This window comes from Dipodomys merriami, unplaced genomic scaffold (genome assembly GCF_024711535.1).
Source record: "Dipodomys merriami isolate MVZ:Mamm:240054 unplaced genomic scaffold, mDipMer1.0.p SCAF_123, whole genome shotgun sequence".
NCBI classification, from domain to species: domain Eukaryota; kingdom Metazoa; phylum Chordata; class Mammalia; order Rodentia; family Heteromyidae; genus Dipodomys; species Dipodomys merriami.
Window position 1 is genome coordinate 599,302 of NW_027202527.1, and position 18,445 is coordinate 617,746.

General features: G+C 35.8%; 1 protein-coding gene across 6 annotated transcripts in view; it reads left to right on the forward strand.

The window, feature by feature from the left end:
* LOC138823808 (lysine-specific demethylase 6A-like) overlaps positions 1–18,445 on the forward strand; it is a 172,552-nt gene that overhangs the window by 97,097 nt on the left and 57,010 nt on the right. For 2 of the 6 annotated variants that reach the window (XM_070017362.1, XM_070017368.1), the window contains exons 9-16: positions 3,412–3,505; positions 5,738–5,864; positions 11,943–12,041; positions 12,412–12,631; positions 13,137–13,271; positions 14,256–14,351; positions 15,823–15,921; positions 16,767–16,856. In XM_070017362.1, coding sequence (XP_069873463.1) covers positions 3,412–3,505; positions 5,738–5,864; positions 11,943–12,041; positions 12,412–12,631; positions 13,137–13,271; positions 14,256–14,351; positions 15,823–15,921; positions 16,767–16,856 — 960 coding nt within the window. The remainder of the gene's footprint in view (positions 1–3,411; positions 3,506–5,737; positions 5,865–11,942; positions 12,042–12,411; positions 12,632–13,136; positions 13,272–14,255; positions 14,352–15,822; positions 15,922–16,766; positions 16,857–18,445) is intronic. The other 4 variants (XM_070017363.1, XM_070017365.1, XM_070017366.1 and 1 more) reach the window with 4 other exon arrangements.

The following is an 18,445-nucleotide window of genomic DNA, read 5'->3' on the forward strand; positions in this document are numbered from 1 at the left end:
CATAAGATAGGTAAACAGTATAATTGTTTTTGGAAAAAGGCTCCTTTCACCATCTCCTAGTTTTCCCTTCCATCCCTACTTGCACTGTTTTTGAATTTAAGTGTTTTAATTTCTTCAGCAATAATCCTAGAGGTTTTAAATATCCCTAAGCTTCCTAACTTGATTCTTCTGTTAGACATGTACTGTGTATGTTTACTGAAAATTTTAAATTAGTTGTTTGTGTAGTAGTTGTTTTTTGGTATTTTTATACATAGAATAATATCATTTATAGGGCTGGGAAGGTGGCCCAGTGGTAGAGTGCTTGCCTTGCATGCATGAGGCCCTGGGTTCGATTCCTCAGCACCACATAAGCAAAAAGCCGGAAGTGGCGCTGTGGCTCAAGTGGTAGAGCGCTAGCCTTGAGCTGAAGAGCTGAGGGACAGCGGCCAGGCCCAGAGTTCAGGCCCCACAACTGGACCCCCCCCCAAAAATAATAATATCATTTATATACACAGATGACTATATATAATTATATAATATACAATAATACATAATTTTAATGTGATAGAGCATTAGCCTTGAGTGCAAAATGATCAGGGACAGTGCCCAAGCTGAATTTTTTAAAAAAGCAACCAATTTTGTTTTGATTTTGGCAGTACTAGAGTTTAAACTCAGAATTGTGTACTTACTAGTTAGGAATTCATTCATGTCCTGAATCATATACCCCCAGGCTACTATTGTTTTTGTTGGTGGTGGTTTTTGAGAAAGATGTTTTGTTTATTTATTATTGTTTTTGTTGGTGCTAGAGCTGAAAAGATTTTTTTAAAATTAATATTATTGTTTTTGTTGGTCCTAGAGCTTGAAATCAGAGTCTGAGTGCTGTCTTGGAGCTCCCCTTCACTTCCTCTTTTACTGTCCCCCCTCCTGCTGCGTGGCCCCCCCCCCCCCCCCGTCCCCCCGCCCCCCCCTGCGCTCCATTCTCTTTCTCTAACTAGCACTCTACTACTTGAGGATTTTGAGGATTACAGACTTGAGCCACTGGCATCCAGCAAACTTTAAAAATATTTATATTGCTAAATGTATATTTAGATGTAGCCTCTCATTTCCTCCATGTCATTCTTCAGTACTTTGAAGCACTCAACAGAAAATTTATTATAAAAATTTCATTATTCATTTACATACAGATTTTGTCTTAACAATTTGAGACTTTCTCCCTTTTTTTCAGTTCGTGTGTGTGTGTGTGTGTGTGTGTGTGTGTAATACACATTTCAGAAATGTTTATCATTGTGTATTAAGATAATTGATTATAAATACTGTCTCTGTCCAGATTTTGGAATGGTGTGATGTATGTGTTAGAAATAAAAATAGAAGCTTTGTCTTAGAATAGCAATTGCAGTGTGGCCATGAGTTTTTGAAGTTCCGCAGTTTGCTTCCAAGAGTTAAAGTCCCACTGAGTTCTGTAGCAATCTTATGGAGTCACTTTGTCTCTGAAAAGACATTCCCAGTGCAGACTGCAGTACCTTGTTTTCCAATTCTAAGACTCAGCTACTGGATTGCAGGATGGCCATTTGGAAATACAATACATAGTTCAGTGTCATCTTAAGTCTTTAGTTGCCATAGCAATTCTTGGAGACTCAAGTTACTATTGATGCAGCATTTTCATTGTAATCATCTGTGATCATTATTATATCTTCATCTAGTCATGTTATACATACAGGAAGAAAAACATACAGAATAAAACCAGCCTATTCTAATGGTACTGGATTCACTAAATCAGGAAATGAAAAACATCTATTCCACTGCTTTTTACCATCGTCTGCTTGATTGCCCTGTCTTGTCATTGTCATCCTGTGTGTCAGGATTGCAATTTCACTCAAGGCTATAATTCCCCACTCAAACAAGATTAACCACTGTCCTTAATTGCTCAAGTCTAACTGAAATGAATCATGCATGTATGTATGTCTTGTAATCTGTATATACAATGATAACCATTTCCCCACATGGTAATAGATCAGCAGTGTTTTGCTTGAAATTGCATTCTGTTAATTCTCCCTCTGATTTTAAATTTGAAAATCTAGACAGGTCAATACATAGAATATATGTACACAAACACTTCAATCACAGCACAAAAAGTCCTGAGTAAAGCTGGAGCCGGTGGCTCCTGCCTTAATCCTAGCTACACAGGAAGCTGAGATCTGAGGATTGCAGTTCAAAGCCAGCCTGCGCAGCGAAGTCCATGAGACTGTTAGTTCCAATAAATCTCCATAAAACAGGAAGTGGTAGAGTGCTAGCCTTGAGCTCAGTGAAGGTGGCCTGGCCCAGAGTCAAGCCCCACAACAGAAAGGAAAAGAAAGGAAAGAGAAAGGATAGGAAAGGAAAGGTAAAAGGAAAGGAAAGGAGAAAGAATGGGAGCCCTGAGTAAAAACAGAAAAAAAAATCATTATTAAGGAAATGTGAATAAAAACCACAACAGCTACTACTATCATTAAGAAAGATAAAGGACGATAATTCTGTTGAGGAGAGTAAGGAGAACTTTTCAAATTGCTGGTGGAAAAATGAGTATTGTAGAAACCACTAAGGACTATCCTCAAACAATTAGATAAATAACATGTTGAATTGAAACCCTGTTACAACTGCTTAAATATAATTTAAAAATGAAAATAAGGAAGTGTGCTGTGGCTCAAGTGGTAGAGCTCTTGCCTTTAGCTGAAGAGCTGCAGGACAGAGTTCAAGCCCCGTGACTGACAAAAAAAGAAAACAACAACAACAACAAAAAACTGAAAATAAAGAGAATATAGAAAACAAAGTTTTCTACCACTCTAGTCTGTTTCACATGTGCACACACATGCATGTGCCAGTCCTAGGATTTATTACTTTAAGCTAGTACTTGAGCTATAGCTCCATTTCCAGCTTTTTTGATGTTTAATTGGAAATAAGAGTCTCATGGATTAATTTTGCCTAAGCTGGCTTTGAAGAGAGATCCTCAGATCTTAACTTTCTGATTATTTACATTTATAGGCATGAATCACTAGTCCTCACCAGTCATTCTTTCTTAAGATATGCTTTAAATAATGTTAAACTATTGCTATATTCATTAAAAGACTTTGAAATGACTTTCTTAGTTTTGCAAAGTTTCTGCATTGATTCTGGGTTTTCAGGCTGTATTATATTCTAGAGATGATTTAGACTATAGGAAGTTAATAGGTTATATCAAATACATTATGCAGATTTTGATATCTTTGGAGGTCTGGAATTACTTAGTGCCCTGTAAATACTTAGGAATGATCTATATGGTTTTAATGTTGTGTTATGATCCATAGAAAACTAGAACTGAGTTTGACCATTTATGCAATGTTAAAAGTCAAAGATATTTCTATTGATTTATAGTCACTCTGTTTTTCTCTAAATATCCTGTTTTCCTTCTATTCCTAGAGGAAATATCATTCTGCAAAAGAAGCCTATGAACAGCTTTTACAGACAGAAAACCTTCCTGTACAAGTAAAAGCAATTGTATTACAACAGTTAGGTACATAAATGCAAAAGTTTTTGTTACGTATTAATTTATATATGGGACCAGATTTTCCCTTTAGCTGAAAAGTTAATTTTCATTTAGGAGTTTGGTTTGATATTTCATATACATATTTTAATTAGATGTCTTTTTTTTTTTGGCATTTGTGGGACTTGAACTCAGGGCATGGGTTCTGTCCCTGAGCTCGTTTCACTCAAGGCCAGTGTCTGCCTTTGAGCAACACTTTGAGCCCCTTCAGACACAGCACCAGTTCCAGTATTCTGGTGGTTAATTGGAATAAGAATCTTGTGACTTTCCTTTTGCTAGGATTACAGGCATGAACTATCAATGCCCAGTAATCTTACTCCTTTTTAAGATGCAGGCCAGTCACTGGTGGCTGTGATTGTAGCTACTCAAGAGACTGAGATGAGGATCATGGTTCAAAGCCAGCCCAGGCAGGAAAGTCCATGAAACTCTTATCTCCAATAAACCACCAGAAAATTGGAAGTGTCGCTGTGGCTCAAGTGGTAGAGTGCTAGCCTTGAGCTGAACCCAGGCCCAGGGTTCAAGCTCCATGACTGACAAAAAAAAAGATGTAATTACATAGTATTCATTTTAAATATTACTCTGGTCATTTAAAGTCTTTTCAGCTAGCTTTGAACCTCGATCCTCAGATCTGAGCAGCTAAGATTGTGATGTGAGTCACTGGCGCCTAGCCATGTATTATTATTTTTTGTTATTATGTTTCTTTTTCTTATTTTGTCCAGAGTTGGTATATGTATATTTTTATCTTTATTCAGCATCCTTAAACACAGAAAGTTGTTTTAAATTTGCCACATTATATATACCCTCGCACTGTTAGGAAGGAGTAAGCTTAATTCTTTATAAAATAGATGAAAACTGGGTGACTTAGATAACTTAATAAGTGCTTTAGTGATAATATGATCAATGGAAACATTAATTTTTCCTAAAATCAAGAATGTTATTCCATATTTTCTCAAGAAGTGCTGTTTGTTTTTATAATGAAAGAGAAGGAGCTAAATACTGAATTTAATAGCAAATAGTATTTTATTATCAAAAGATTTAAGTTCCTTCAAATAATTAATTTAGTTAAGCTATATAATATCTTGTCCATACATAATATTTAGGTTGTAGTTTTTTGTTTTTGTTTTCTTTCAGTATTTGTATTTGTTTTGAGCAAATATATCCAAAGTTTTTGGCAAGCTGGTTATAATAATGTCTGTATATTATTTACAATTTCCAACATAACAAGACAGTTTTGCTTAAATAATACATTTCCTGAGTTACATCTGAGTTTTTTTCTTTGTATTTCATTGTTTAATAATACCCCATAATCTAATCTTCTGTTTGTATATCTGTAAATCTAATTATTAAGCCAATCTTGTGATTTAGACTGTACTCCTCTTAACAGATCTTTTTTGTTGCTGTTGGTTGTGGGCCTTGAACTCTGGGCCTGGGTACTGTCCCTCAGCTCTTCAGTTCAAGGCTAGCACTCTACTACTTGAGCCACAGCACCACTTCCAGCTTCTGGTGATTAATTGGAGATAAGAATCTCGAGTCCTTTCCTACTGGGCTAGCTTTGAACTGTGATCCTCAGATCTCAGCCTTCTTAGTAGCTAGGATTACAGGCATGAGCTACCAGTGCCCTGCTTCCTCTTACAGATCTGTGGACTTGCTTTTCACTTAGATGAGTTTTATTATTATTTCATTCATTAATCAAATGCTGTTACAACCTAAAGCAATAATTACCTCATAATTTAAGTTTAATATAATGAATTATATTTGCTACTATAAATTTTTGATAATTGTTAGGAAATAACTGTGGCTAATAGATTATGTCTAAAGTTTTAAGTGTGTAGAATGTTTAAAGAAATTGTAATGTATCATCCAAATGTATCTTGGAAATTTTTCAGAAATTACAATTATGAAAAGAGAATTTATGACTTAAACTGTACTCCAACATAGTACTCCATAGTACAACATAGTACTCCAAATCACTTAAATATGTGCTCTCTGCTTAAAAAAAAATCAAAAAACTTTACTAGTTTCTGTATCCTTTAGGAAGGGGATATAACATAGACCTACTATAATTACATTTGGCAATTTGGAAAATTTGGTGTGATTAATAAATTATTGAAAATCTGTTTTAATTTCATTCTTTTGTGATACACTTGACACCAAAAAAAATTTAATGATGGGTATATACTTGCAATTTTTTTTAAATTATAGGTTGGATGCATCATAATATGGATCTAGTAGGAGACAGAACCACTAAGGAAAGATATGCTATTCAGTATCTCCAAAAATCACTGGAAGAAGATCCTAGTTCTGGTCAATCTTGGTATTACCTTGGAAGGTAAGACTAGATATTGAAAAGTCTGAGTTTTAAAGTCAGCAATCAAATTTAATTCTGTGCCTAAATTTTTTTTTTAATTGTATTTTATTTTATTTGAGAACATACTGTACAGAGGGGCTACAATTACATGGGCAGGATAATGCATACATTTCTTACCAAGCACTAAATTTTATTTTCTTTAGAAATATTTGTATATTTACTCAGTAGAACAGAAAATTAATTTGTATTTTGCCTTAGAAACATGAGTCATTGATTATTTTTTGGAAACTAGACAGATGTATAGATAATAGTTTCAGTAGCCTAGGATTTTTTCAGTTATTTTTTCATAATTTGCATATTAATATTGAAAAGTCAGTACTGATTTTTAAAATAAACAATTTGATTCTGATATTTTTTGTTTGTTTGTTTTGTTTTTCCTTTGTCAGTCGTGGGGCTTTAACTCTGAGCGTGGGCACTGTCCCTGAGCTCTTCAGCTCAAGGCGAGCAGTCTACCACTTGAGCCACAGCACCACTTCCAGTTTTCTGGTGGTTTATTGGAGAGTCTCACAGACTTTCTTGCTTGGGCTGGCTATGAACTGCAATCCTCAGATCTCAGCCTCCTGAGTAGCTAGGATTATAGGTGTGAGCCATGGGCGCCTGGCTAATTCTGATATGTTTCTATGTGTATATTTATTTAGTTCTTTGTGATGCTTACTTACTTTTTTCTTTTTCTTTTTCCTACTTCACTAAACTAGTCTAGAACAGTTCATTTTGATTTGATCAAACCAAATATAATTTTCTCTCTCCCTCCCTCATTTCCTCCCTCCTTCCTCCTTCCTTCCTTCCTTCCTTCCTTCCTTCCTTCCTTCCTTCCTTCCTTCCTTCCCTCCCTCCCTCCCTTGCTCCCTCCCTTCCTTTCTTCCCTCCCTCCCTTGCTCCTTCCCTCACTCCCTTCTTTCCCTCCTTGCTTCCTTGCTTCCTTCCTTGCTTCCTTCCTTCACTCCTTTTCTCCCTCCCTTTCTCCCTCCCTCCCTTCCTTCCTGCCTGCCTGCCTGCCTGCTTGCCTGCCTGCTTGCCTTCATTCCTTTCTCCCTTCCTCTCTCCCTCCCTCCGATCCTCCCTCCCTCCCTCCCTCCCTCTCTCCCTCCCTCCCTCCCTCCCTCCCTCCCTCCCTCCCTCCCTCCTTCCTTCCTTCCTTCCTTCCTTCCTTCCTTCCTTCCTTCCTTCCTTCCTTCCTTCCTTCCCCTTTCCTTTTTCTTCCTCTCCATTTGCCTTTTTCTCATTTTTTTTCTTTTCTCCTCTTCTTTCCTTTATTTTTATTTTGGTACTGTTTCTTGGGCTTCAACTGGCCTTGGCACCATCCCTGACCATTGGTGCTGAAGGCTATGGCTTCATTACTTGAGTAACAGGTATATTTTTTGCTTTTTAGTGATTAATGATAATATAATTATTTCTTCCAAATCTGGTAATATATACATTTCTTTCCTTTTGTTTTGTGTTAGCTGTTCCCCATTCCCTTGAATTCTCTTTCATAGCTGTTCTTGGTTTGCTTAGTTAATTTTCATCAATGTCCAGTGCAGCTGATGGACCCCTCTGTTGTATTTTCCCCCTCTTTCCCTCTGATTCTGTGTCTCCTTCTAGCTTCCCTCAGATGTGCACATGTATATACCATATATGAGGTCAAGAAATAATATGAAGTCATTTAGAAATAATATGACAAATTAAGTTTCTTGAGTCCTGTTTACTTTTTCATATTTTATTGCATTTCTTTTTCTTTTGTCAGTTGTTGGGCCTGAACTAGCGGTCTGGGCACTGTCCCTCAGCTTTTCAGCTCAAGGCTCATGCTCTACCACTTGAGCCGCAGTGCCGACTTTTTCTTTTTTTCTTTTCTTTTTTTTTTTTTTTTGGGGTCCGGTCATGGGGCCTGAACTCTGGGCCTGGGCGCTGTCCCTCAGCTCTTCAGCTCAAGGCTAGAGCTCTACCACTTGAGCCACAGCGCCACTTCCGGCTTTTTTCTTTTTGCTTATGTGGTGCTGAGGAATCGAACCCAGGGCCTTGAGCATGCAAGGCAAGTGCTCTACCACTGAGCCACCTTCCCAGCCCAAAACCTTTCTTTCTTTTCTTTTTTTCTTTTCTTTCTTTCTTTCTTTCTTTCTTTTTTTTTGTTGGTCGTGGGACTTGAACTCTGGGCCTGAGCACTGTCCCTCAGCTCTTCAATTCAAGGCCAGCACTCTACCACTTGAGCTACAGCGCCACTGTGCCGACTTTTTCTACTTATGTGGTACTGAGGAATCAAACCCAGCGTTTGATGCATGGAAGGCAAGCACTCTACCACTGAACCACCTTCCCAACCCCATCTCCTTGCATTTTGAATTTAACATCGACCTATCAGGGAAACCATGTGCCATTTGTCTCTCTGATCTTGGCCTACCTGGTTCAACATGATTTGTTCTAGTTCCATCTATTTCACTGCTAATACATTATTTTGTCCTTTATAATGGCTGCCATAATATTCTATTACAGTTTTTGGATCCATTCATCTATAGTGGGGCATCTGAGTTGTTTCCATATGCTGGCTATTGTGAACAGTATAGCAATGAACATGGAAGTGCATGTGTCCTTGTATCCTGGTTCCTGTTGCTTAGGGTAGATGCCTAGGGGTGGTATGGCTGAATCATGAGGGAGGCTATATTTAACTTTCTGAAATACCTCCAGTCTGCTTTCCAGAGTGGATGTATTAGTATACATTCCTACCAGCAATGCAATATGGTTCCTCTTTCTCTGCATCCCTTCCAGCATTTGTCGTTGGTTGACTTTAGGATGTGGGCTATTCTGACAGGAAAGGTTGTATCTCAGGGTTGTTTTTATTTGCATTTCCTTTATAGCCAAGGATTATGAACATTTCCTCATGTGTTTCTTTGCCGTGTTTATCTCTTCTTTTGAGAAGTGTCTCTTTAGTTGCCTTGCCCACTTAATGACTGGTTTCTTAGATTTTGGAGGGAATTTTAATCTTGATAAGATCTTTTATGTTTAGTCTTTTTGCAAATATTACTAAGCAAAATATTATAAGACAAAAATTAGATGTTGTACCATCAAAGCATTACATCTTAACCTTTAAAAATGTGGTAACTTGGGCTGAAAAGGTGGCTTAGTGGTAGAGTGTTTGGTTTGTATGCATGAGGTTCTGGGTTCGATTCCTCAGCAGCACGTAAGCAGAAAAAGCTGTACGTGGCACTGTGGTTCAAATGATAGATAGAGTGCTAGCCTTGAGCTGAAAAGCTGAGGAATAGCGCTCAGGCCCAGAGTTCAGGTTCCACGATTGACCCCCCCCCAAAAAAAAAAAAAAAGATATTGGTAACTATAGTTGAGTGACTCATCCCTTTTGTTTTTGAATAAAAAAATCCACTAAAGACTTGGAGCACAGAATCCTGATTTTTAACAGTCTTGGAATCTTCATATAATTGAAGCTGGAAAACAGTAATGTTATATCACATTCACTTCTCACCAAGACCAAGTTCCTGCTGATCATCTTACACCCATTGCCTCCTGAGGCCACATGGTTTCCAAGGTTAGAAGGCAAGATCAATGCAAATATTCTCATGCTTTTTCTTTCTCTCTCTCTTTCTCTCTCTCTCTTTCTTTCTTTCTTTCTTTCTTTCTTTCTTTCTTTCTTTCTTTCTTTCTTTCTTTCTTTCTTTCTTTCTTTCTTTCTTTCTTTCTTTCTTTCTTTCTTTCTTTCTTTTTGTTTGGTCTAGTCGTGGGCCTGAACTCCAGCCCTGGACTCTGTCCCTCAGCTCTTCAGCTCAAGGCTAAAGCTCTACAACTTGAGCCACAGCGCCACTTCCAGCTTTTTTTCTTTTTGCTTATGTGGTGCTGAGGAATCGAACTCAGGGCCTCAGGCATGCAAGGCAAGCGCTCTACCACTGAGCCACCTTCCCAGCCCCTCACATTGGCTTTAATTGCAATTCTTTCTGGTTTCCCTTCTCCTGCACTGTAATTTTAGACTTACTCAATAAGAGTCACACACTTGCTTGGAACGTCATCTACTAATTGAGCTACTGAAATGTAAATTTTGTCACATTTCATTAAGTCTTTGTACAATGTATATTTTTCCTAAGTTAAGCAAGCCACTTTTATAAGAGGGAGATTAATATTAGGGAATAATAAAATTTAAATGGGAACTTAGACTTAATATATAGTTGAATTGTTTTAATATCCCTGTGTCTTTTAGTGTCAATCTGAGAATTCATACTTTGCCATTTTCTTTCCACTGTATTTCAAGAGAGGCTTAGTATTTTCTTTGTGTTTTTAATTGCACAGTAGTATACTTAAAGTAAATTATCTCTTGCTCAATCCATAGCTACTAAAGCCTTTGCATAATGTCTTTATACGCTGCCATTTTTTTCCATACTTAACTTTTATTGACATGTATAAAATACATAACATTTTAAAATTCTGATGATGCCACCATATTGGTACCAGTTTTCTATCCACACCAATAAAATTATATCATGTAACCTCAAAGCTAACAGTTTAGAACTTAAACAAAATGGATTATGCCAGAATGTTAGTTTCTCTTGATATTATAACCGAATAACTGTTTCTATTCCCATTAGATGGTTTATTTTATAACCAAGTTAACGAGAACAGATCAGTCACATAATACACATTCTCCAATAGAACTTTTATTTTCCTTTTCTTTTTTTTTGGGGGGGGGGTGTCCGGTCGTGGGCCTGAACTCGGGCCCTGGGCGCTGTCCCTCAGCTCTTCAGCTCAAAGCTAGTGCTCTACCACTTGAGCCACAGCACCACTTCTGGCTTTTTTTTTTCCTGCTTATGTGATGCAGAAACGAACCCAGGGCCTCAGGCATGCAAAGCAAGCGCTCTACCACTGAACCACCCTCCCACCCCCTCCAATAGAATTTTTTTCTGAATCGTGAGAAACTGTTCTTTAGTAACTAAAGTAACTATTTATCTTTTTTTTTAAATTTTATTTTATTGTAAAGATGCTGTGCAGAGGGATTATAGTTACATGAGTAAGGCAATGAGCACATTAAGTAACTATTTATCTTTAAAAGCAGTTATTATTCAAAGGTTGAAGAATTTAACTCTTTTCAAATGACTATGTAAATGAAGGAAGGTAAACAAGAAAAATAAAGTGTAAAGGTAAGCAGCCAGAGAAGGAAATGAAGGAAGATCTGAGAATCATAATTCAAATGTGTGTGTGTGTGTGTTTGGGGTCTGGTTGTGGGGCCTAAACTCTGGGCCTGGGCGCTGTCCCTCAGCTCTTCAGCTCAAGGCTAGCGCTCTATCACTTGAGCCACAGCGCCACTTCCAGCTTTTTTCTTTTTGCTTATGTGGTGCTGAGGAATGGAGCCCAGGGCCTCATGCATGCAAGGCAAGTGCTGTACCACTGAACCACCTTCCCAGCCCCATGTGTGTGTGTGTGTTATTTGGCCAGATCTGGGGCTTATATTCAGGGCTTAAGTACTGTCCCCGATCTCCTTATAGCTCAAGGCTAGTCCTCACCACTTAAGCCAGAGCACAACCTCTGCCCTTACTTGTGTTTAATTGGAGAAAATAAGCTCAAGGACTTCTTGAACTGCTTTCAACCTGTGATCCTCACATCTCAGCCTCTTCAGTAGCTAGGATTATAGGTGTGAGCCACTGGCAGATTGGAATTCCTTTTAACTTTAAGAAAAAATCTGCTTCACAGAATTTTCAGCTTGGCTAACCTCTGGCCTCTGTTCCCAGATCATAGCCTCCTTATAAACATAAACCACCAGACCTCTTTTTTAAAATAATATTTTCTGTGATTCAGGAAACATGGGTTCAAATTTGTAAATTTAGCTTGTAAAACTATAGCATTAAAAAGATTTTTGCTGTCGAAATTCATTAGAGTTCATTAATGTACTGGCATTTAAAAGATAAATCATTTAACTGCTAATGATACAGTATATTAGTTACATATAAACCTGCATATAGCTAATGTACTATACATATACAGTATACACAGTAAGTTGTTTACCTCTGTCCCTTTCCCAATATTGTATTGGCAATTATAATTTTACTTATTCATATGTATGTTTTTCCTTTGTAGGTGTTACTCAAGTATTGGGAAAGTTCAAGATGCCTTTATATCTTACAGGCAATCCATTGATAAATCAGAAGCAAGTGCAGATACCTGGTGTTCAATAGGGTAAGGTTATACTCATAGAAGTAATAGCTTATTATTGTTCTCTCTAATGTACCAATTATGGGCCTTTACCTCAAGACCTAGGCATATCCCTGAGCTTTTCCACTCAAGGCTAGTGCTCTACACTTGGGCCACAATTATACTTTTGGCCTTTTGGTGGCAAATTGAAGATAAGAATCTCATAGACTTTTCTGTCCTGGCTGAGTTTGAATTTGATCTTCAGATCTCACCCTCCTGAGTAGTTAGGATTAGAGGTATTAGCTACCAGTGTGCAGAGTAATAATTTAATTGATGCACTGGATCATTGGAAAGCATACTTTGCAGTTATTATCAATCTAAACAATTTTTGAAAATTTTCTCATTATTTTTCTAGAGTCCTCTATCAACAGCAGAATCAGCCTATGGATGCCTTACAGGCTTATATTTGTGCTGTACAGTTGGACCATGGGCACGCAGTAGCCTGGATGGACCTAGGCACTCTTTATGAGTCTTGCAGCCAACCAGGAGATGCCATTAAATGTTATTTAAATGCAACTAGAAGCAAAAGTTGTAGTAATACCTCTACACTTGCAGCAAGAATTAAGTTTTTACAGGTAAGTATTTTAAATAATGTATTTTAAAAGATACAGATTTCCCTTTAGAACAGGTAGCAGGAAAAGTGGAAACTTTATGCATTTTTTGATGTTAGCTTGTTTCCATATTCTTAATATTTTCATATTATTTTACTTTTCATTTTAAGTGAGATGTGGTATTTGAAATATGTTTTTTACACATATATTTTGTTTATACATATTAATTTATATGCTCTACATTACATGCGTTAACATCCTTTTATGTGTGCTATATACTTCAAGTTGTCATAGTATTCCAAGAAAAGAACACAACACTACTTTTTTTCTCTTACTTGAAGTTTTATAAGAAATATATATTAGAAGTCTGAAAAACAGAACATAGCTTTGTATTTGGCATCTTTCTGAACTTCCAGATTTAAAATCATTCCTACTAAAATTAAATATTTATAACATTACAGAAGATTTAGTGACATGCTCTTACTAAATAGGCTTGTGTTAAATTTGCTTTTTACATAATTTTTCCTAGGCTCAGTTCTGTAACCTTCCACAAAGTAGTCTACAGAATAAAACTAAATTACTTCCTAGTATTGAGGAGGCATGGAGCCTACCAATTCCCGCAGAGCTTACCTCCAGGCAGGGTGCCATGAACACAGCACAGCAGGTGAGAAGTTGGGTTATCTTTTGTAGTACCCAGCTTTAAGGACTTTTTATTGATAGTAGTTCAAACTAACTGTATTGTTTAACCAGATGTAGAATTAGCTTCTTTAAAATGTAAAATCTTTTTATTTTAAAAAATAAATATTTCAAAATTAGTTGCAGAGGCATATTAAACCAAAATGAAATTCCTTCTTTTATGGGAAGAAACTTGAATACCAATTAAAAATTTCTTATTTATTGGAAATATTCCTCATCAAACACTTAGTGAATTTGAAACAATTTTTTCTTTAAAAAGGTACACATTTCTGCACTGATAATTTACTTCTTATTTTCACTGAACTTTTGAAAGTTCATGGCTATAGCATTTTGTAATTTGAAAATATGAATTAAAAATGTATAGAACCATAATTTTTTTTTACTTCTAAGGTTTATGAAGTTCCTATTATAACTCAGTTAATCACCAATTTTACAGCAATGCTTGTCACTTGATTACCTCTAATTAAGTGGAAGGCTTGCCTACTTCATGTATACATAAACATATGTTAGGAAGAATTCCAATAAAAATGAAGTTCTAGCCCTTAATAAAGCAGTGGACAATAGAAAATGAAGCAGTATTTGTTTCATGTAGTAGCTGCTTGATTTTATGTATAGACAGTAGGGAAAAGTTGTGTTTATCAATCATTTTACTCATTTCACAATTTTAACCTATTTTTAAACATTCTGGTAACAAGGAAATAAATTGATTATTGGATATATTTGACAGTCCTTCTAGTTCTTTGATACATGTCTTAAATAGTGGCTTTTTCCCATAAGTTTATAGGTTTGCAAATTTATTGCACATTTTGGACTAAGTTCAAGAAAATTCAGTATACTAAGCACTTTAAGTATGCAAATATTTCAGATACTAATCTTTTAGCATTATACTAAACAGTAAACATAAGAGTTAGGTTTTATACATAATCCTAATTTTAAACTGAATTTTTCTTAGAATGGTTCTGATTACTGGAATAGTGGACAAACTGTTTCATATAATCCAGTAGAGCAACAAATTCATACACAGTGTTGGACACCACAAAAATTACAGGTATGAAACATTGTTGTAAAATGATTTTTAAGCAAAAGTTAGGGCTATTAAATTTAATATTTATGTAGATAAAATGAACCTACCCCTGTTATAGAGTTGTACTCTATTTGAGTAGTTATGGATAGAAATATTAAATGGATGGTAGAATAAAAGACTCAAGATTAGGAGTACTGCTCATGCCCCGAGTTCAAGCCCCACTATTGGCCAAAAAGGAAAAAGATAAAAATTTTGAATATATTTAAGAAATACAAATTTTATAGATTATTTTTTATGAAAATAGAAATGTAAGTTAAAATCTATCTACACATCTATATTTAAGATCTTGCCCCAGGGCTGGGAAGGTGGCTCAGTGGTAGAGTGCACCAGGCTCTGGGTTTGATTCCTCAGCATCACATAAGCAGAAAAAGCCAAAAGTGGAGCTGTGGTTCAAGTGATATGGTGCTAGCCTTGAGCTGAAGAGCTGAGGGACAGCACCCAGGCTCCTGAGTTCAGGCCCCAAAACTAGCAAATAAAAAAAAAAAAAAAAAAAGATCTTGCCGTTTCTTAAAAATGTATTTGGAACTGGACACTGGTGGCTCACACCTGCAATCCTAGCCACTCAGAAGGCTTAAGATCTGAGAATTACAATTTGAAGCCAGTTCAGGCAGCGAAGTCTGAGACTCTCATCTCCAAATAACCACTTAAAAACTGCATGTAGAGCTGCCACTTAAAGTAGTAGAACAATAGCCTTGAATAAAAAACGTTTGGGACAGCAACCAGCTCTGAGTTCAAGACCGATGATTGACATAAATAAAATATATGTTAGGGATTTATTCCTGTCAATAATTGCTCCTTTTGTCACCATATAGTGTTCCATTTATAGTTCTAAGGGTACATTTTCATTTCAGGAATAAATCTCACTATAGTACATTTAAGTCTTTTCAAATGCTTTTATTACAAAGCATGGTTTTCCACGTGTTTTAAAATCAGACATCATTTAAGGAATTTTCTCCTTGAAATTTGATTTCTCTTAAAACATTTTCCTAAAAACAAAACAATTTTTTTTCAGGATGATTGTCTTGTTTTTACTACCTTACTTAGACTTCATTAAGTATTAACTATTAGATAGATATCAGTATTTAATTTTATTTATTTATTTTTATTTTTTTGTTAGTCATGGACTCAGGGCCTAGGCACTGTCCCTGACTTCTTTTGCTCGAGGCTAGTGCTCTACCACTTTGAGCCACAGCTCTACTTCCAGTTTTCTAGTGGTTAATTGGAGATACCTTGTGGGCTTTCTTAGAGTAGGCTGGCTTCAAACCACAGTCCTCAGACCTCAAACCTACTGAATAGCTAGGATTACAGGTTGAGACACTGGTATCTGGCAGAAGAATTACTATCTTATGTCATACAGTGTTTATGAGTTTATAGACATTTCTCTGAGAAGTGCCTATGGGATCTTCATTTTTAGATTAAATTTTCCTTCTTCTAGCAGTTGGAACATCTGCGTGCAAATAAAGATAATTTAAATCCAACACAGAGACTGATGCTGGACCAGCTGGAAAGTCAGTTTGCCTTAATGCAGCAACAAGTATGCATAAAATGTTTTTCTTTCTAAAATCTATTCACCTATGGACTTTTTTTTCATGTATCATTGTAGAGTATGTAATGCTTACAGTGTTTGTATATTCTGTAGAAGTTACATATTTGAACCTTAAATATCGATGAGTAAAAGATTTTTTTAAGGAAAAATAATCATAACTTTCTTTAGGACAAGTATTAGTATTTTATTATACATTTATATAGTATTTTTCTTTTTTATTCCTTTTTGTTCTCTCTTTTTTGTATCTTAACCTTAACCCTTTCTCAATTTGAATGGTTGTTTGGCATAAGCATATGTCAATTTACTGTTTCATGATAGAAAAAAACTATAAATTTCAGATTCATAATCCATATCAGCTACTTTTGTTGAGCATTAAGGAAAACATCCTTTTTTATTCAGGCACTACATTTAAAACTGAAAATATTTTTTGTAGTTTTCAGCTAGAGAAATTAGATGTTATAATAAAATTAGTGATGTTTTAATTAAACAGTTTCAAAATCACACAAGTAGATTTCTTTTTGCTTTTAAAATTGAGACAGACAAGAGTTGCTCAAGTACAAACTACTGGAACTTTTAATGGGCCAATATCTGACTCAACTGACTACAAATTTGTAGCTAGCAACCACATGTTTCTCTGACCAAAATACCTAGCATCTGTCAGCTTAGTTTTACTTCTCTTTTTTTGTATGGAAAAGCCTTTTGTCTAGTGTAAATTTTTCTGTAGGCTGCATTCCTTTCACCACATCACAAATTGTAAGAATTACAAACACTATTTGGTGGGCAATATTTAAATAAACAGAAGTAGAAGTAATGGATATGTGCCTTACTTGCAGCAAAACATACTTAATCTACCTCATAACTGCAAAAACCAGACCAGCAGTACAAGAGAGCCATCGAGAAAACAACTTTCTAATTCTGCTCAGGTAAAAGAAAGACTAGCTATTTTATTGGCCCTTATGCAATGCTTTACCTTTATTTACCTGATATACATTTTGAGAAGAAGAGATAAAAATTTAAGGAATGGTTTTATATTTAAGCACTATCTTTAATTCATAATGGTAGGAAAACCATACATGTTACATAATCATTGCTACTTTATAATTCATTCTGTTTATATGTTTTTGTTTATTTACCAACTGGAAGTTTGTATACATGTACATTTTATTACATAGTATAGAAATAAAGGGAAAAGATGAAAAAAACTTAGGAGACTTATAATTCCTGGAATTACGTTTAGGCATCAAAATAGAACATTTCTCTTAGAAATTTGACTCAGTGACTTTTTAAAAAATTAATTAATTAATTAATTAATTTTATTGTGAAAATACCATACAGAGGGGTTACAATTACATGGGCAAGATAACGAGTACATTTCTTATCAAGCATTTTGCCTCCTCCTTTGTTTCCCCTTCCGCATCCCTTCCCATATCCCTCCCTGCCCCCGACTCAATGACTTTTAAAAGCAATATGGATTAGTGTCTGCTAGTTTAGTTTACTGGTTGATTAGTTTCTACTTGAAGCTTGAGGTTTGAATTTAGATACTGATTTTTTTGTGGTGTTTATGTGGGCTAGTTAAAATATATACTCTCTTGAAATATTTGACAGTAGCAGTTGTTTGCAGTCTGACATAGCCATAATAGGTTAGTATTAAACATCCTATACTACCATGTATTATGTTGTCACCATTTTTTAACTATCCTGTTCTCTGGTTTTTGCATCTCATCATGTCTACAAAATGCCAAATTGTTCCTCCAGTCCCATGCAGCCGTTCTTTTTGAGTACTGTGTTCAATAAATTACAGAGCTCAACTTTTTATTACAAAATAAGCTTTGTGATATCTTGCTTTGTGATAAAATAAGCTTTAGATATCTTGTCCAACTGGTAATTTAATGTTAGGCCAGACTAAGCTATCATGGTTTTTTAGGTGACCTTTCATCTTTAATAGGTCCAATGTGTGTAGGGGGAAGTTAAAACAGAATCAAGAATTACAATAAAATATGACAGGAACTGTGGACACCTAAGTACTTCAGAAGAGTCAAAATTTAACAATTCATAAAATAGATTTGTCTGTTAAAATGTGAATAGGTGATAGGTTGTATAAAGGGAAAGACAAAATGTGAGACTTCAATGAAAGATGTCACTTAAAGGAAGACATAGGACTTTATTTTAAAATGGTTAGTAATTGATGGACTGTACTTTTCAGAGCTGTTCAATGTTTATAATTAAGGGGAAATATAGACATTTTCATTCCCTTATTAACACCTTGTATTTGTGTAGTACATTTCTTATAATGGTGAGATGACACTGATTATTAACTAAAGCATGACAGTGTCAAATCAAATTTCCTCTCAGCTCCACCTGAACCTCTGTCATCTACTGATTTTTTTGTTTGTTTCTATAATATTGCCTTTTCTTTTTCTTTTTGTCAGTCATGGAGCCTGAACTCTGGGCCTAGGCACTGTCCCTCAACTCTTCAGCTCAAGGCTAGTGTTCTACCACTTGAGCCACAGCA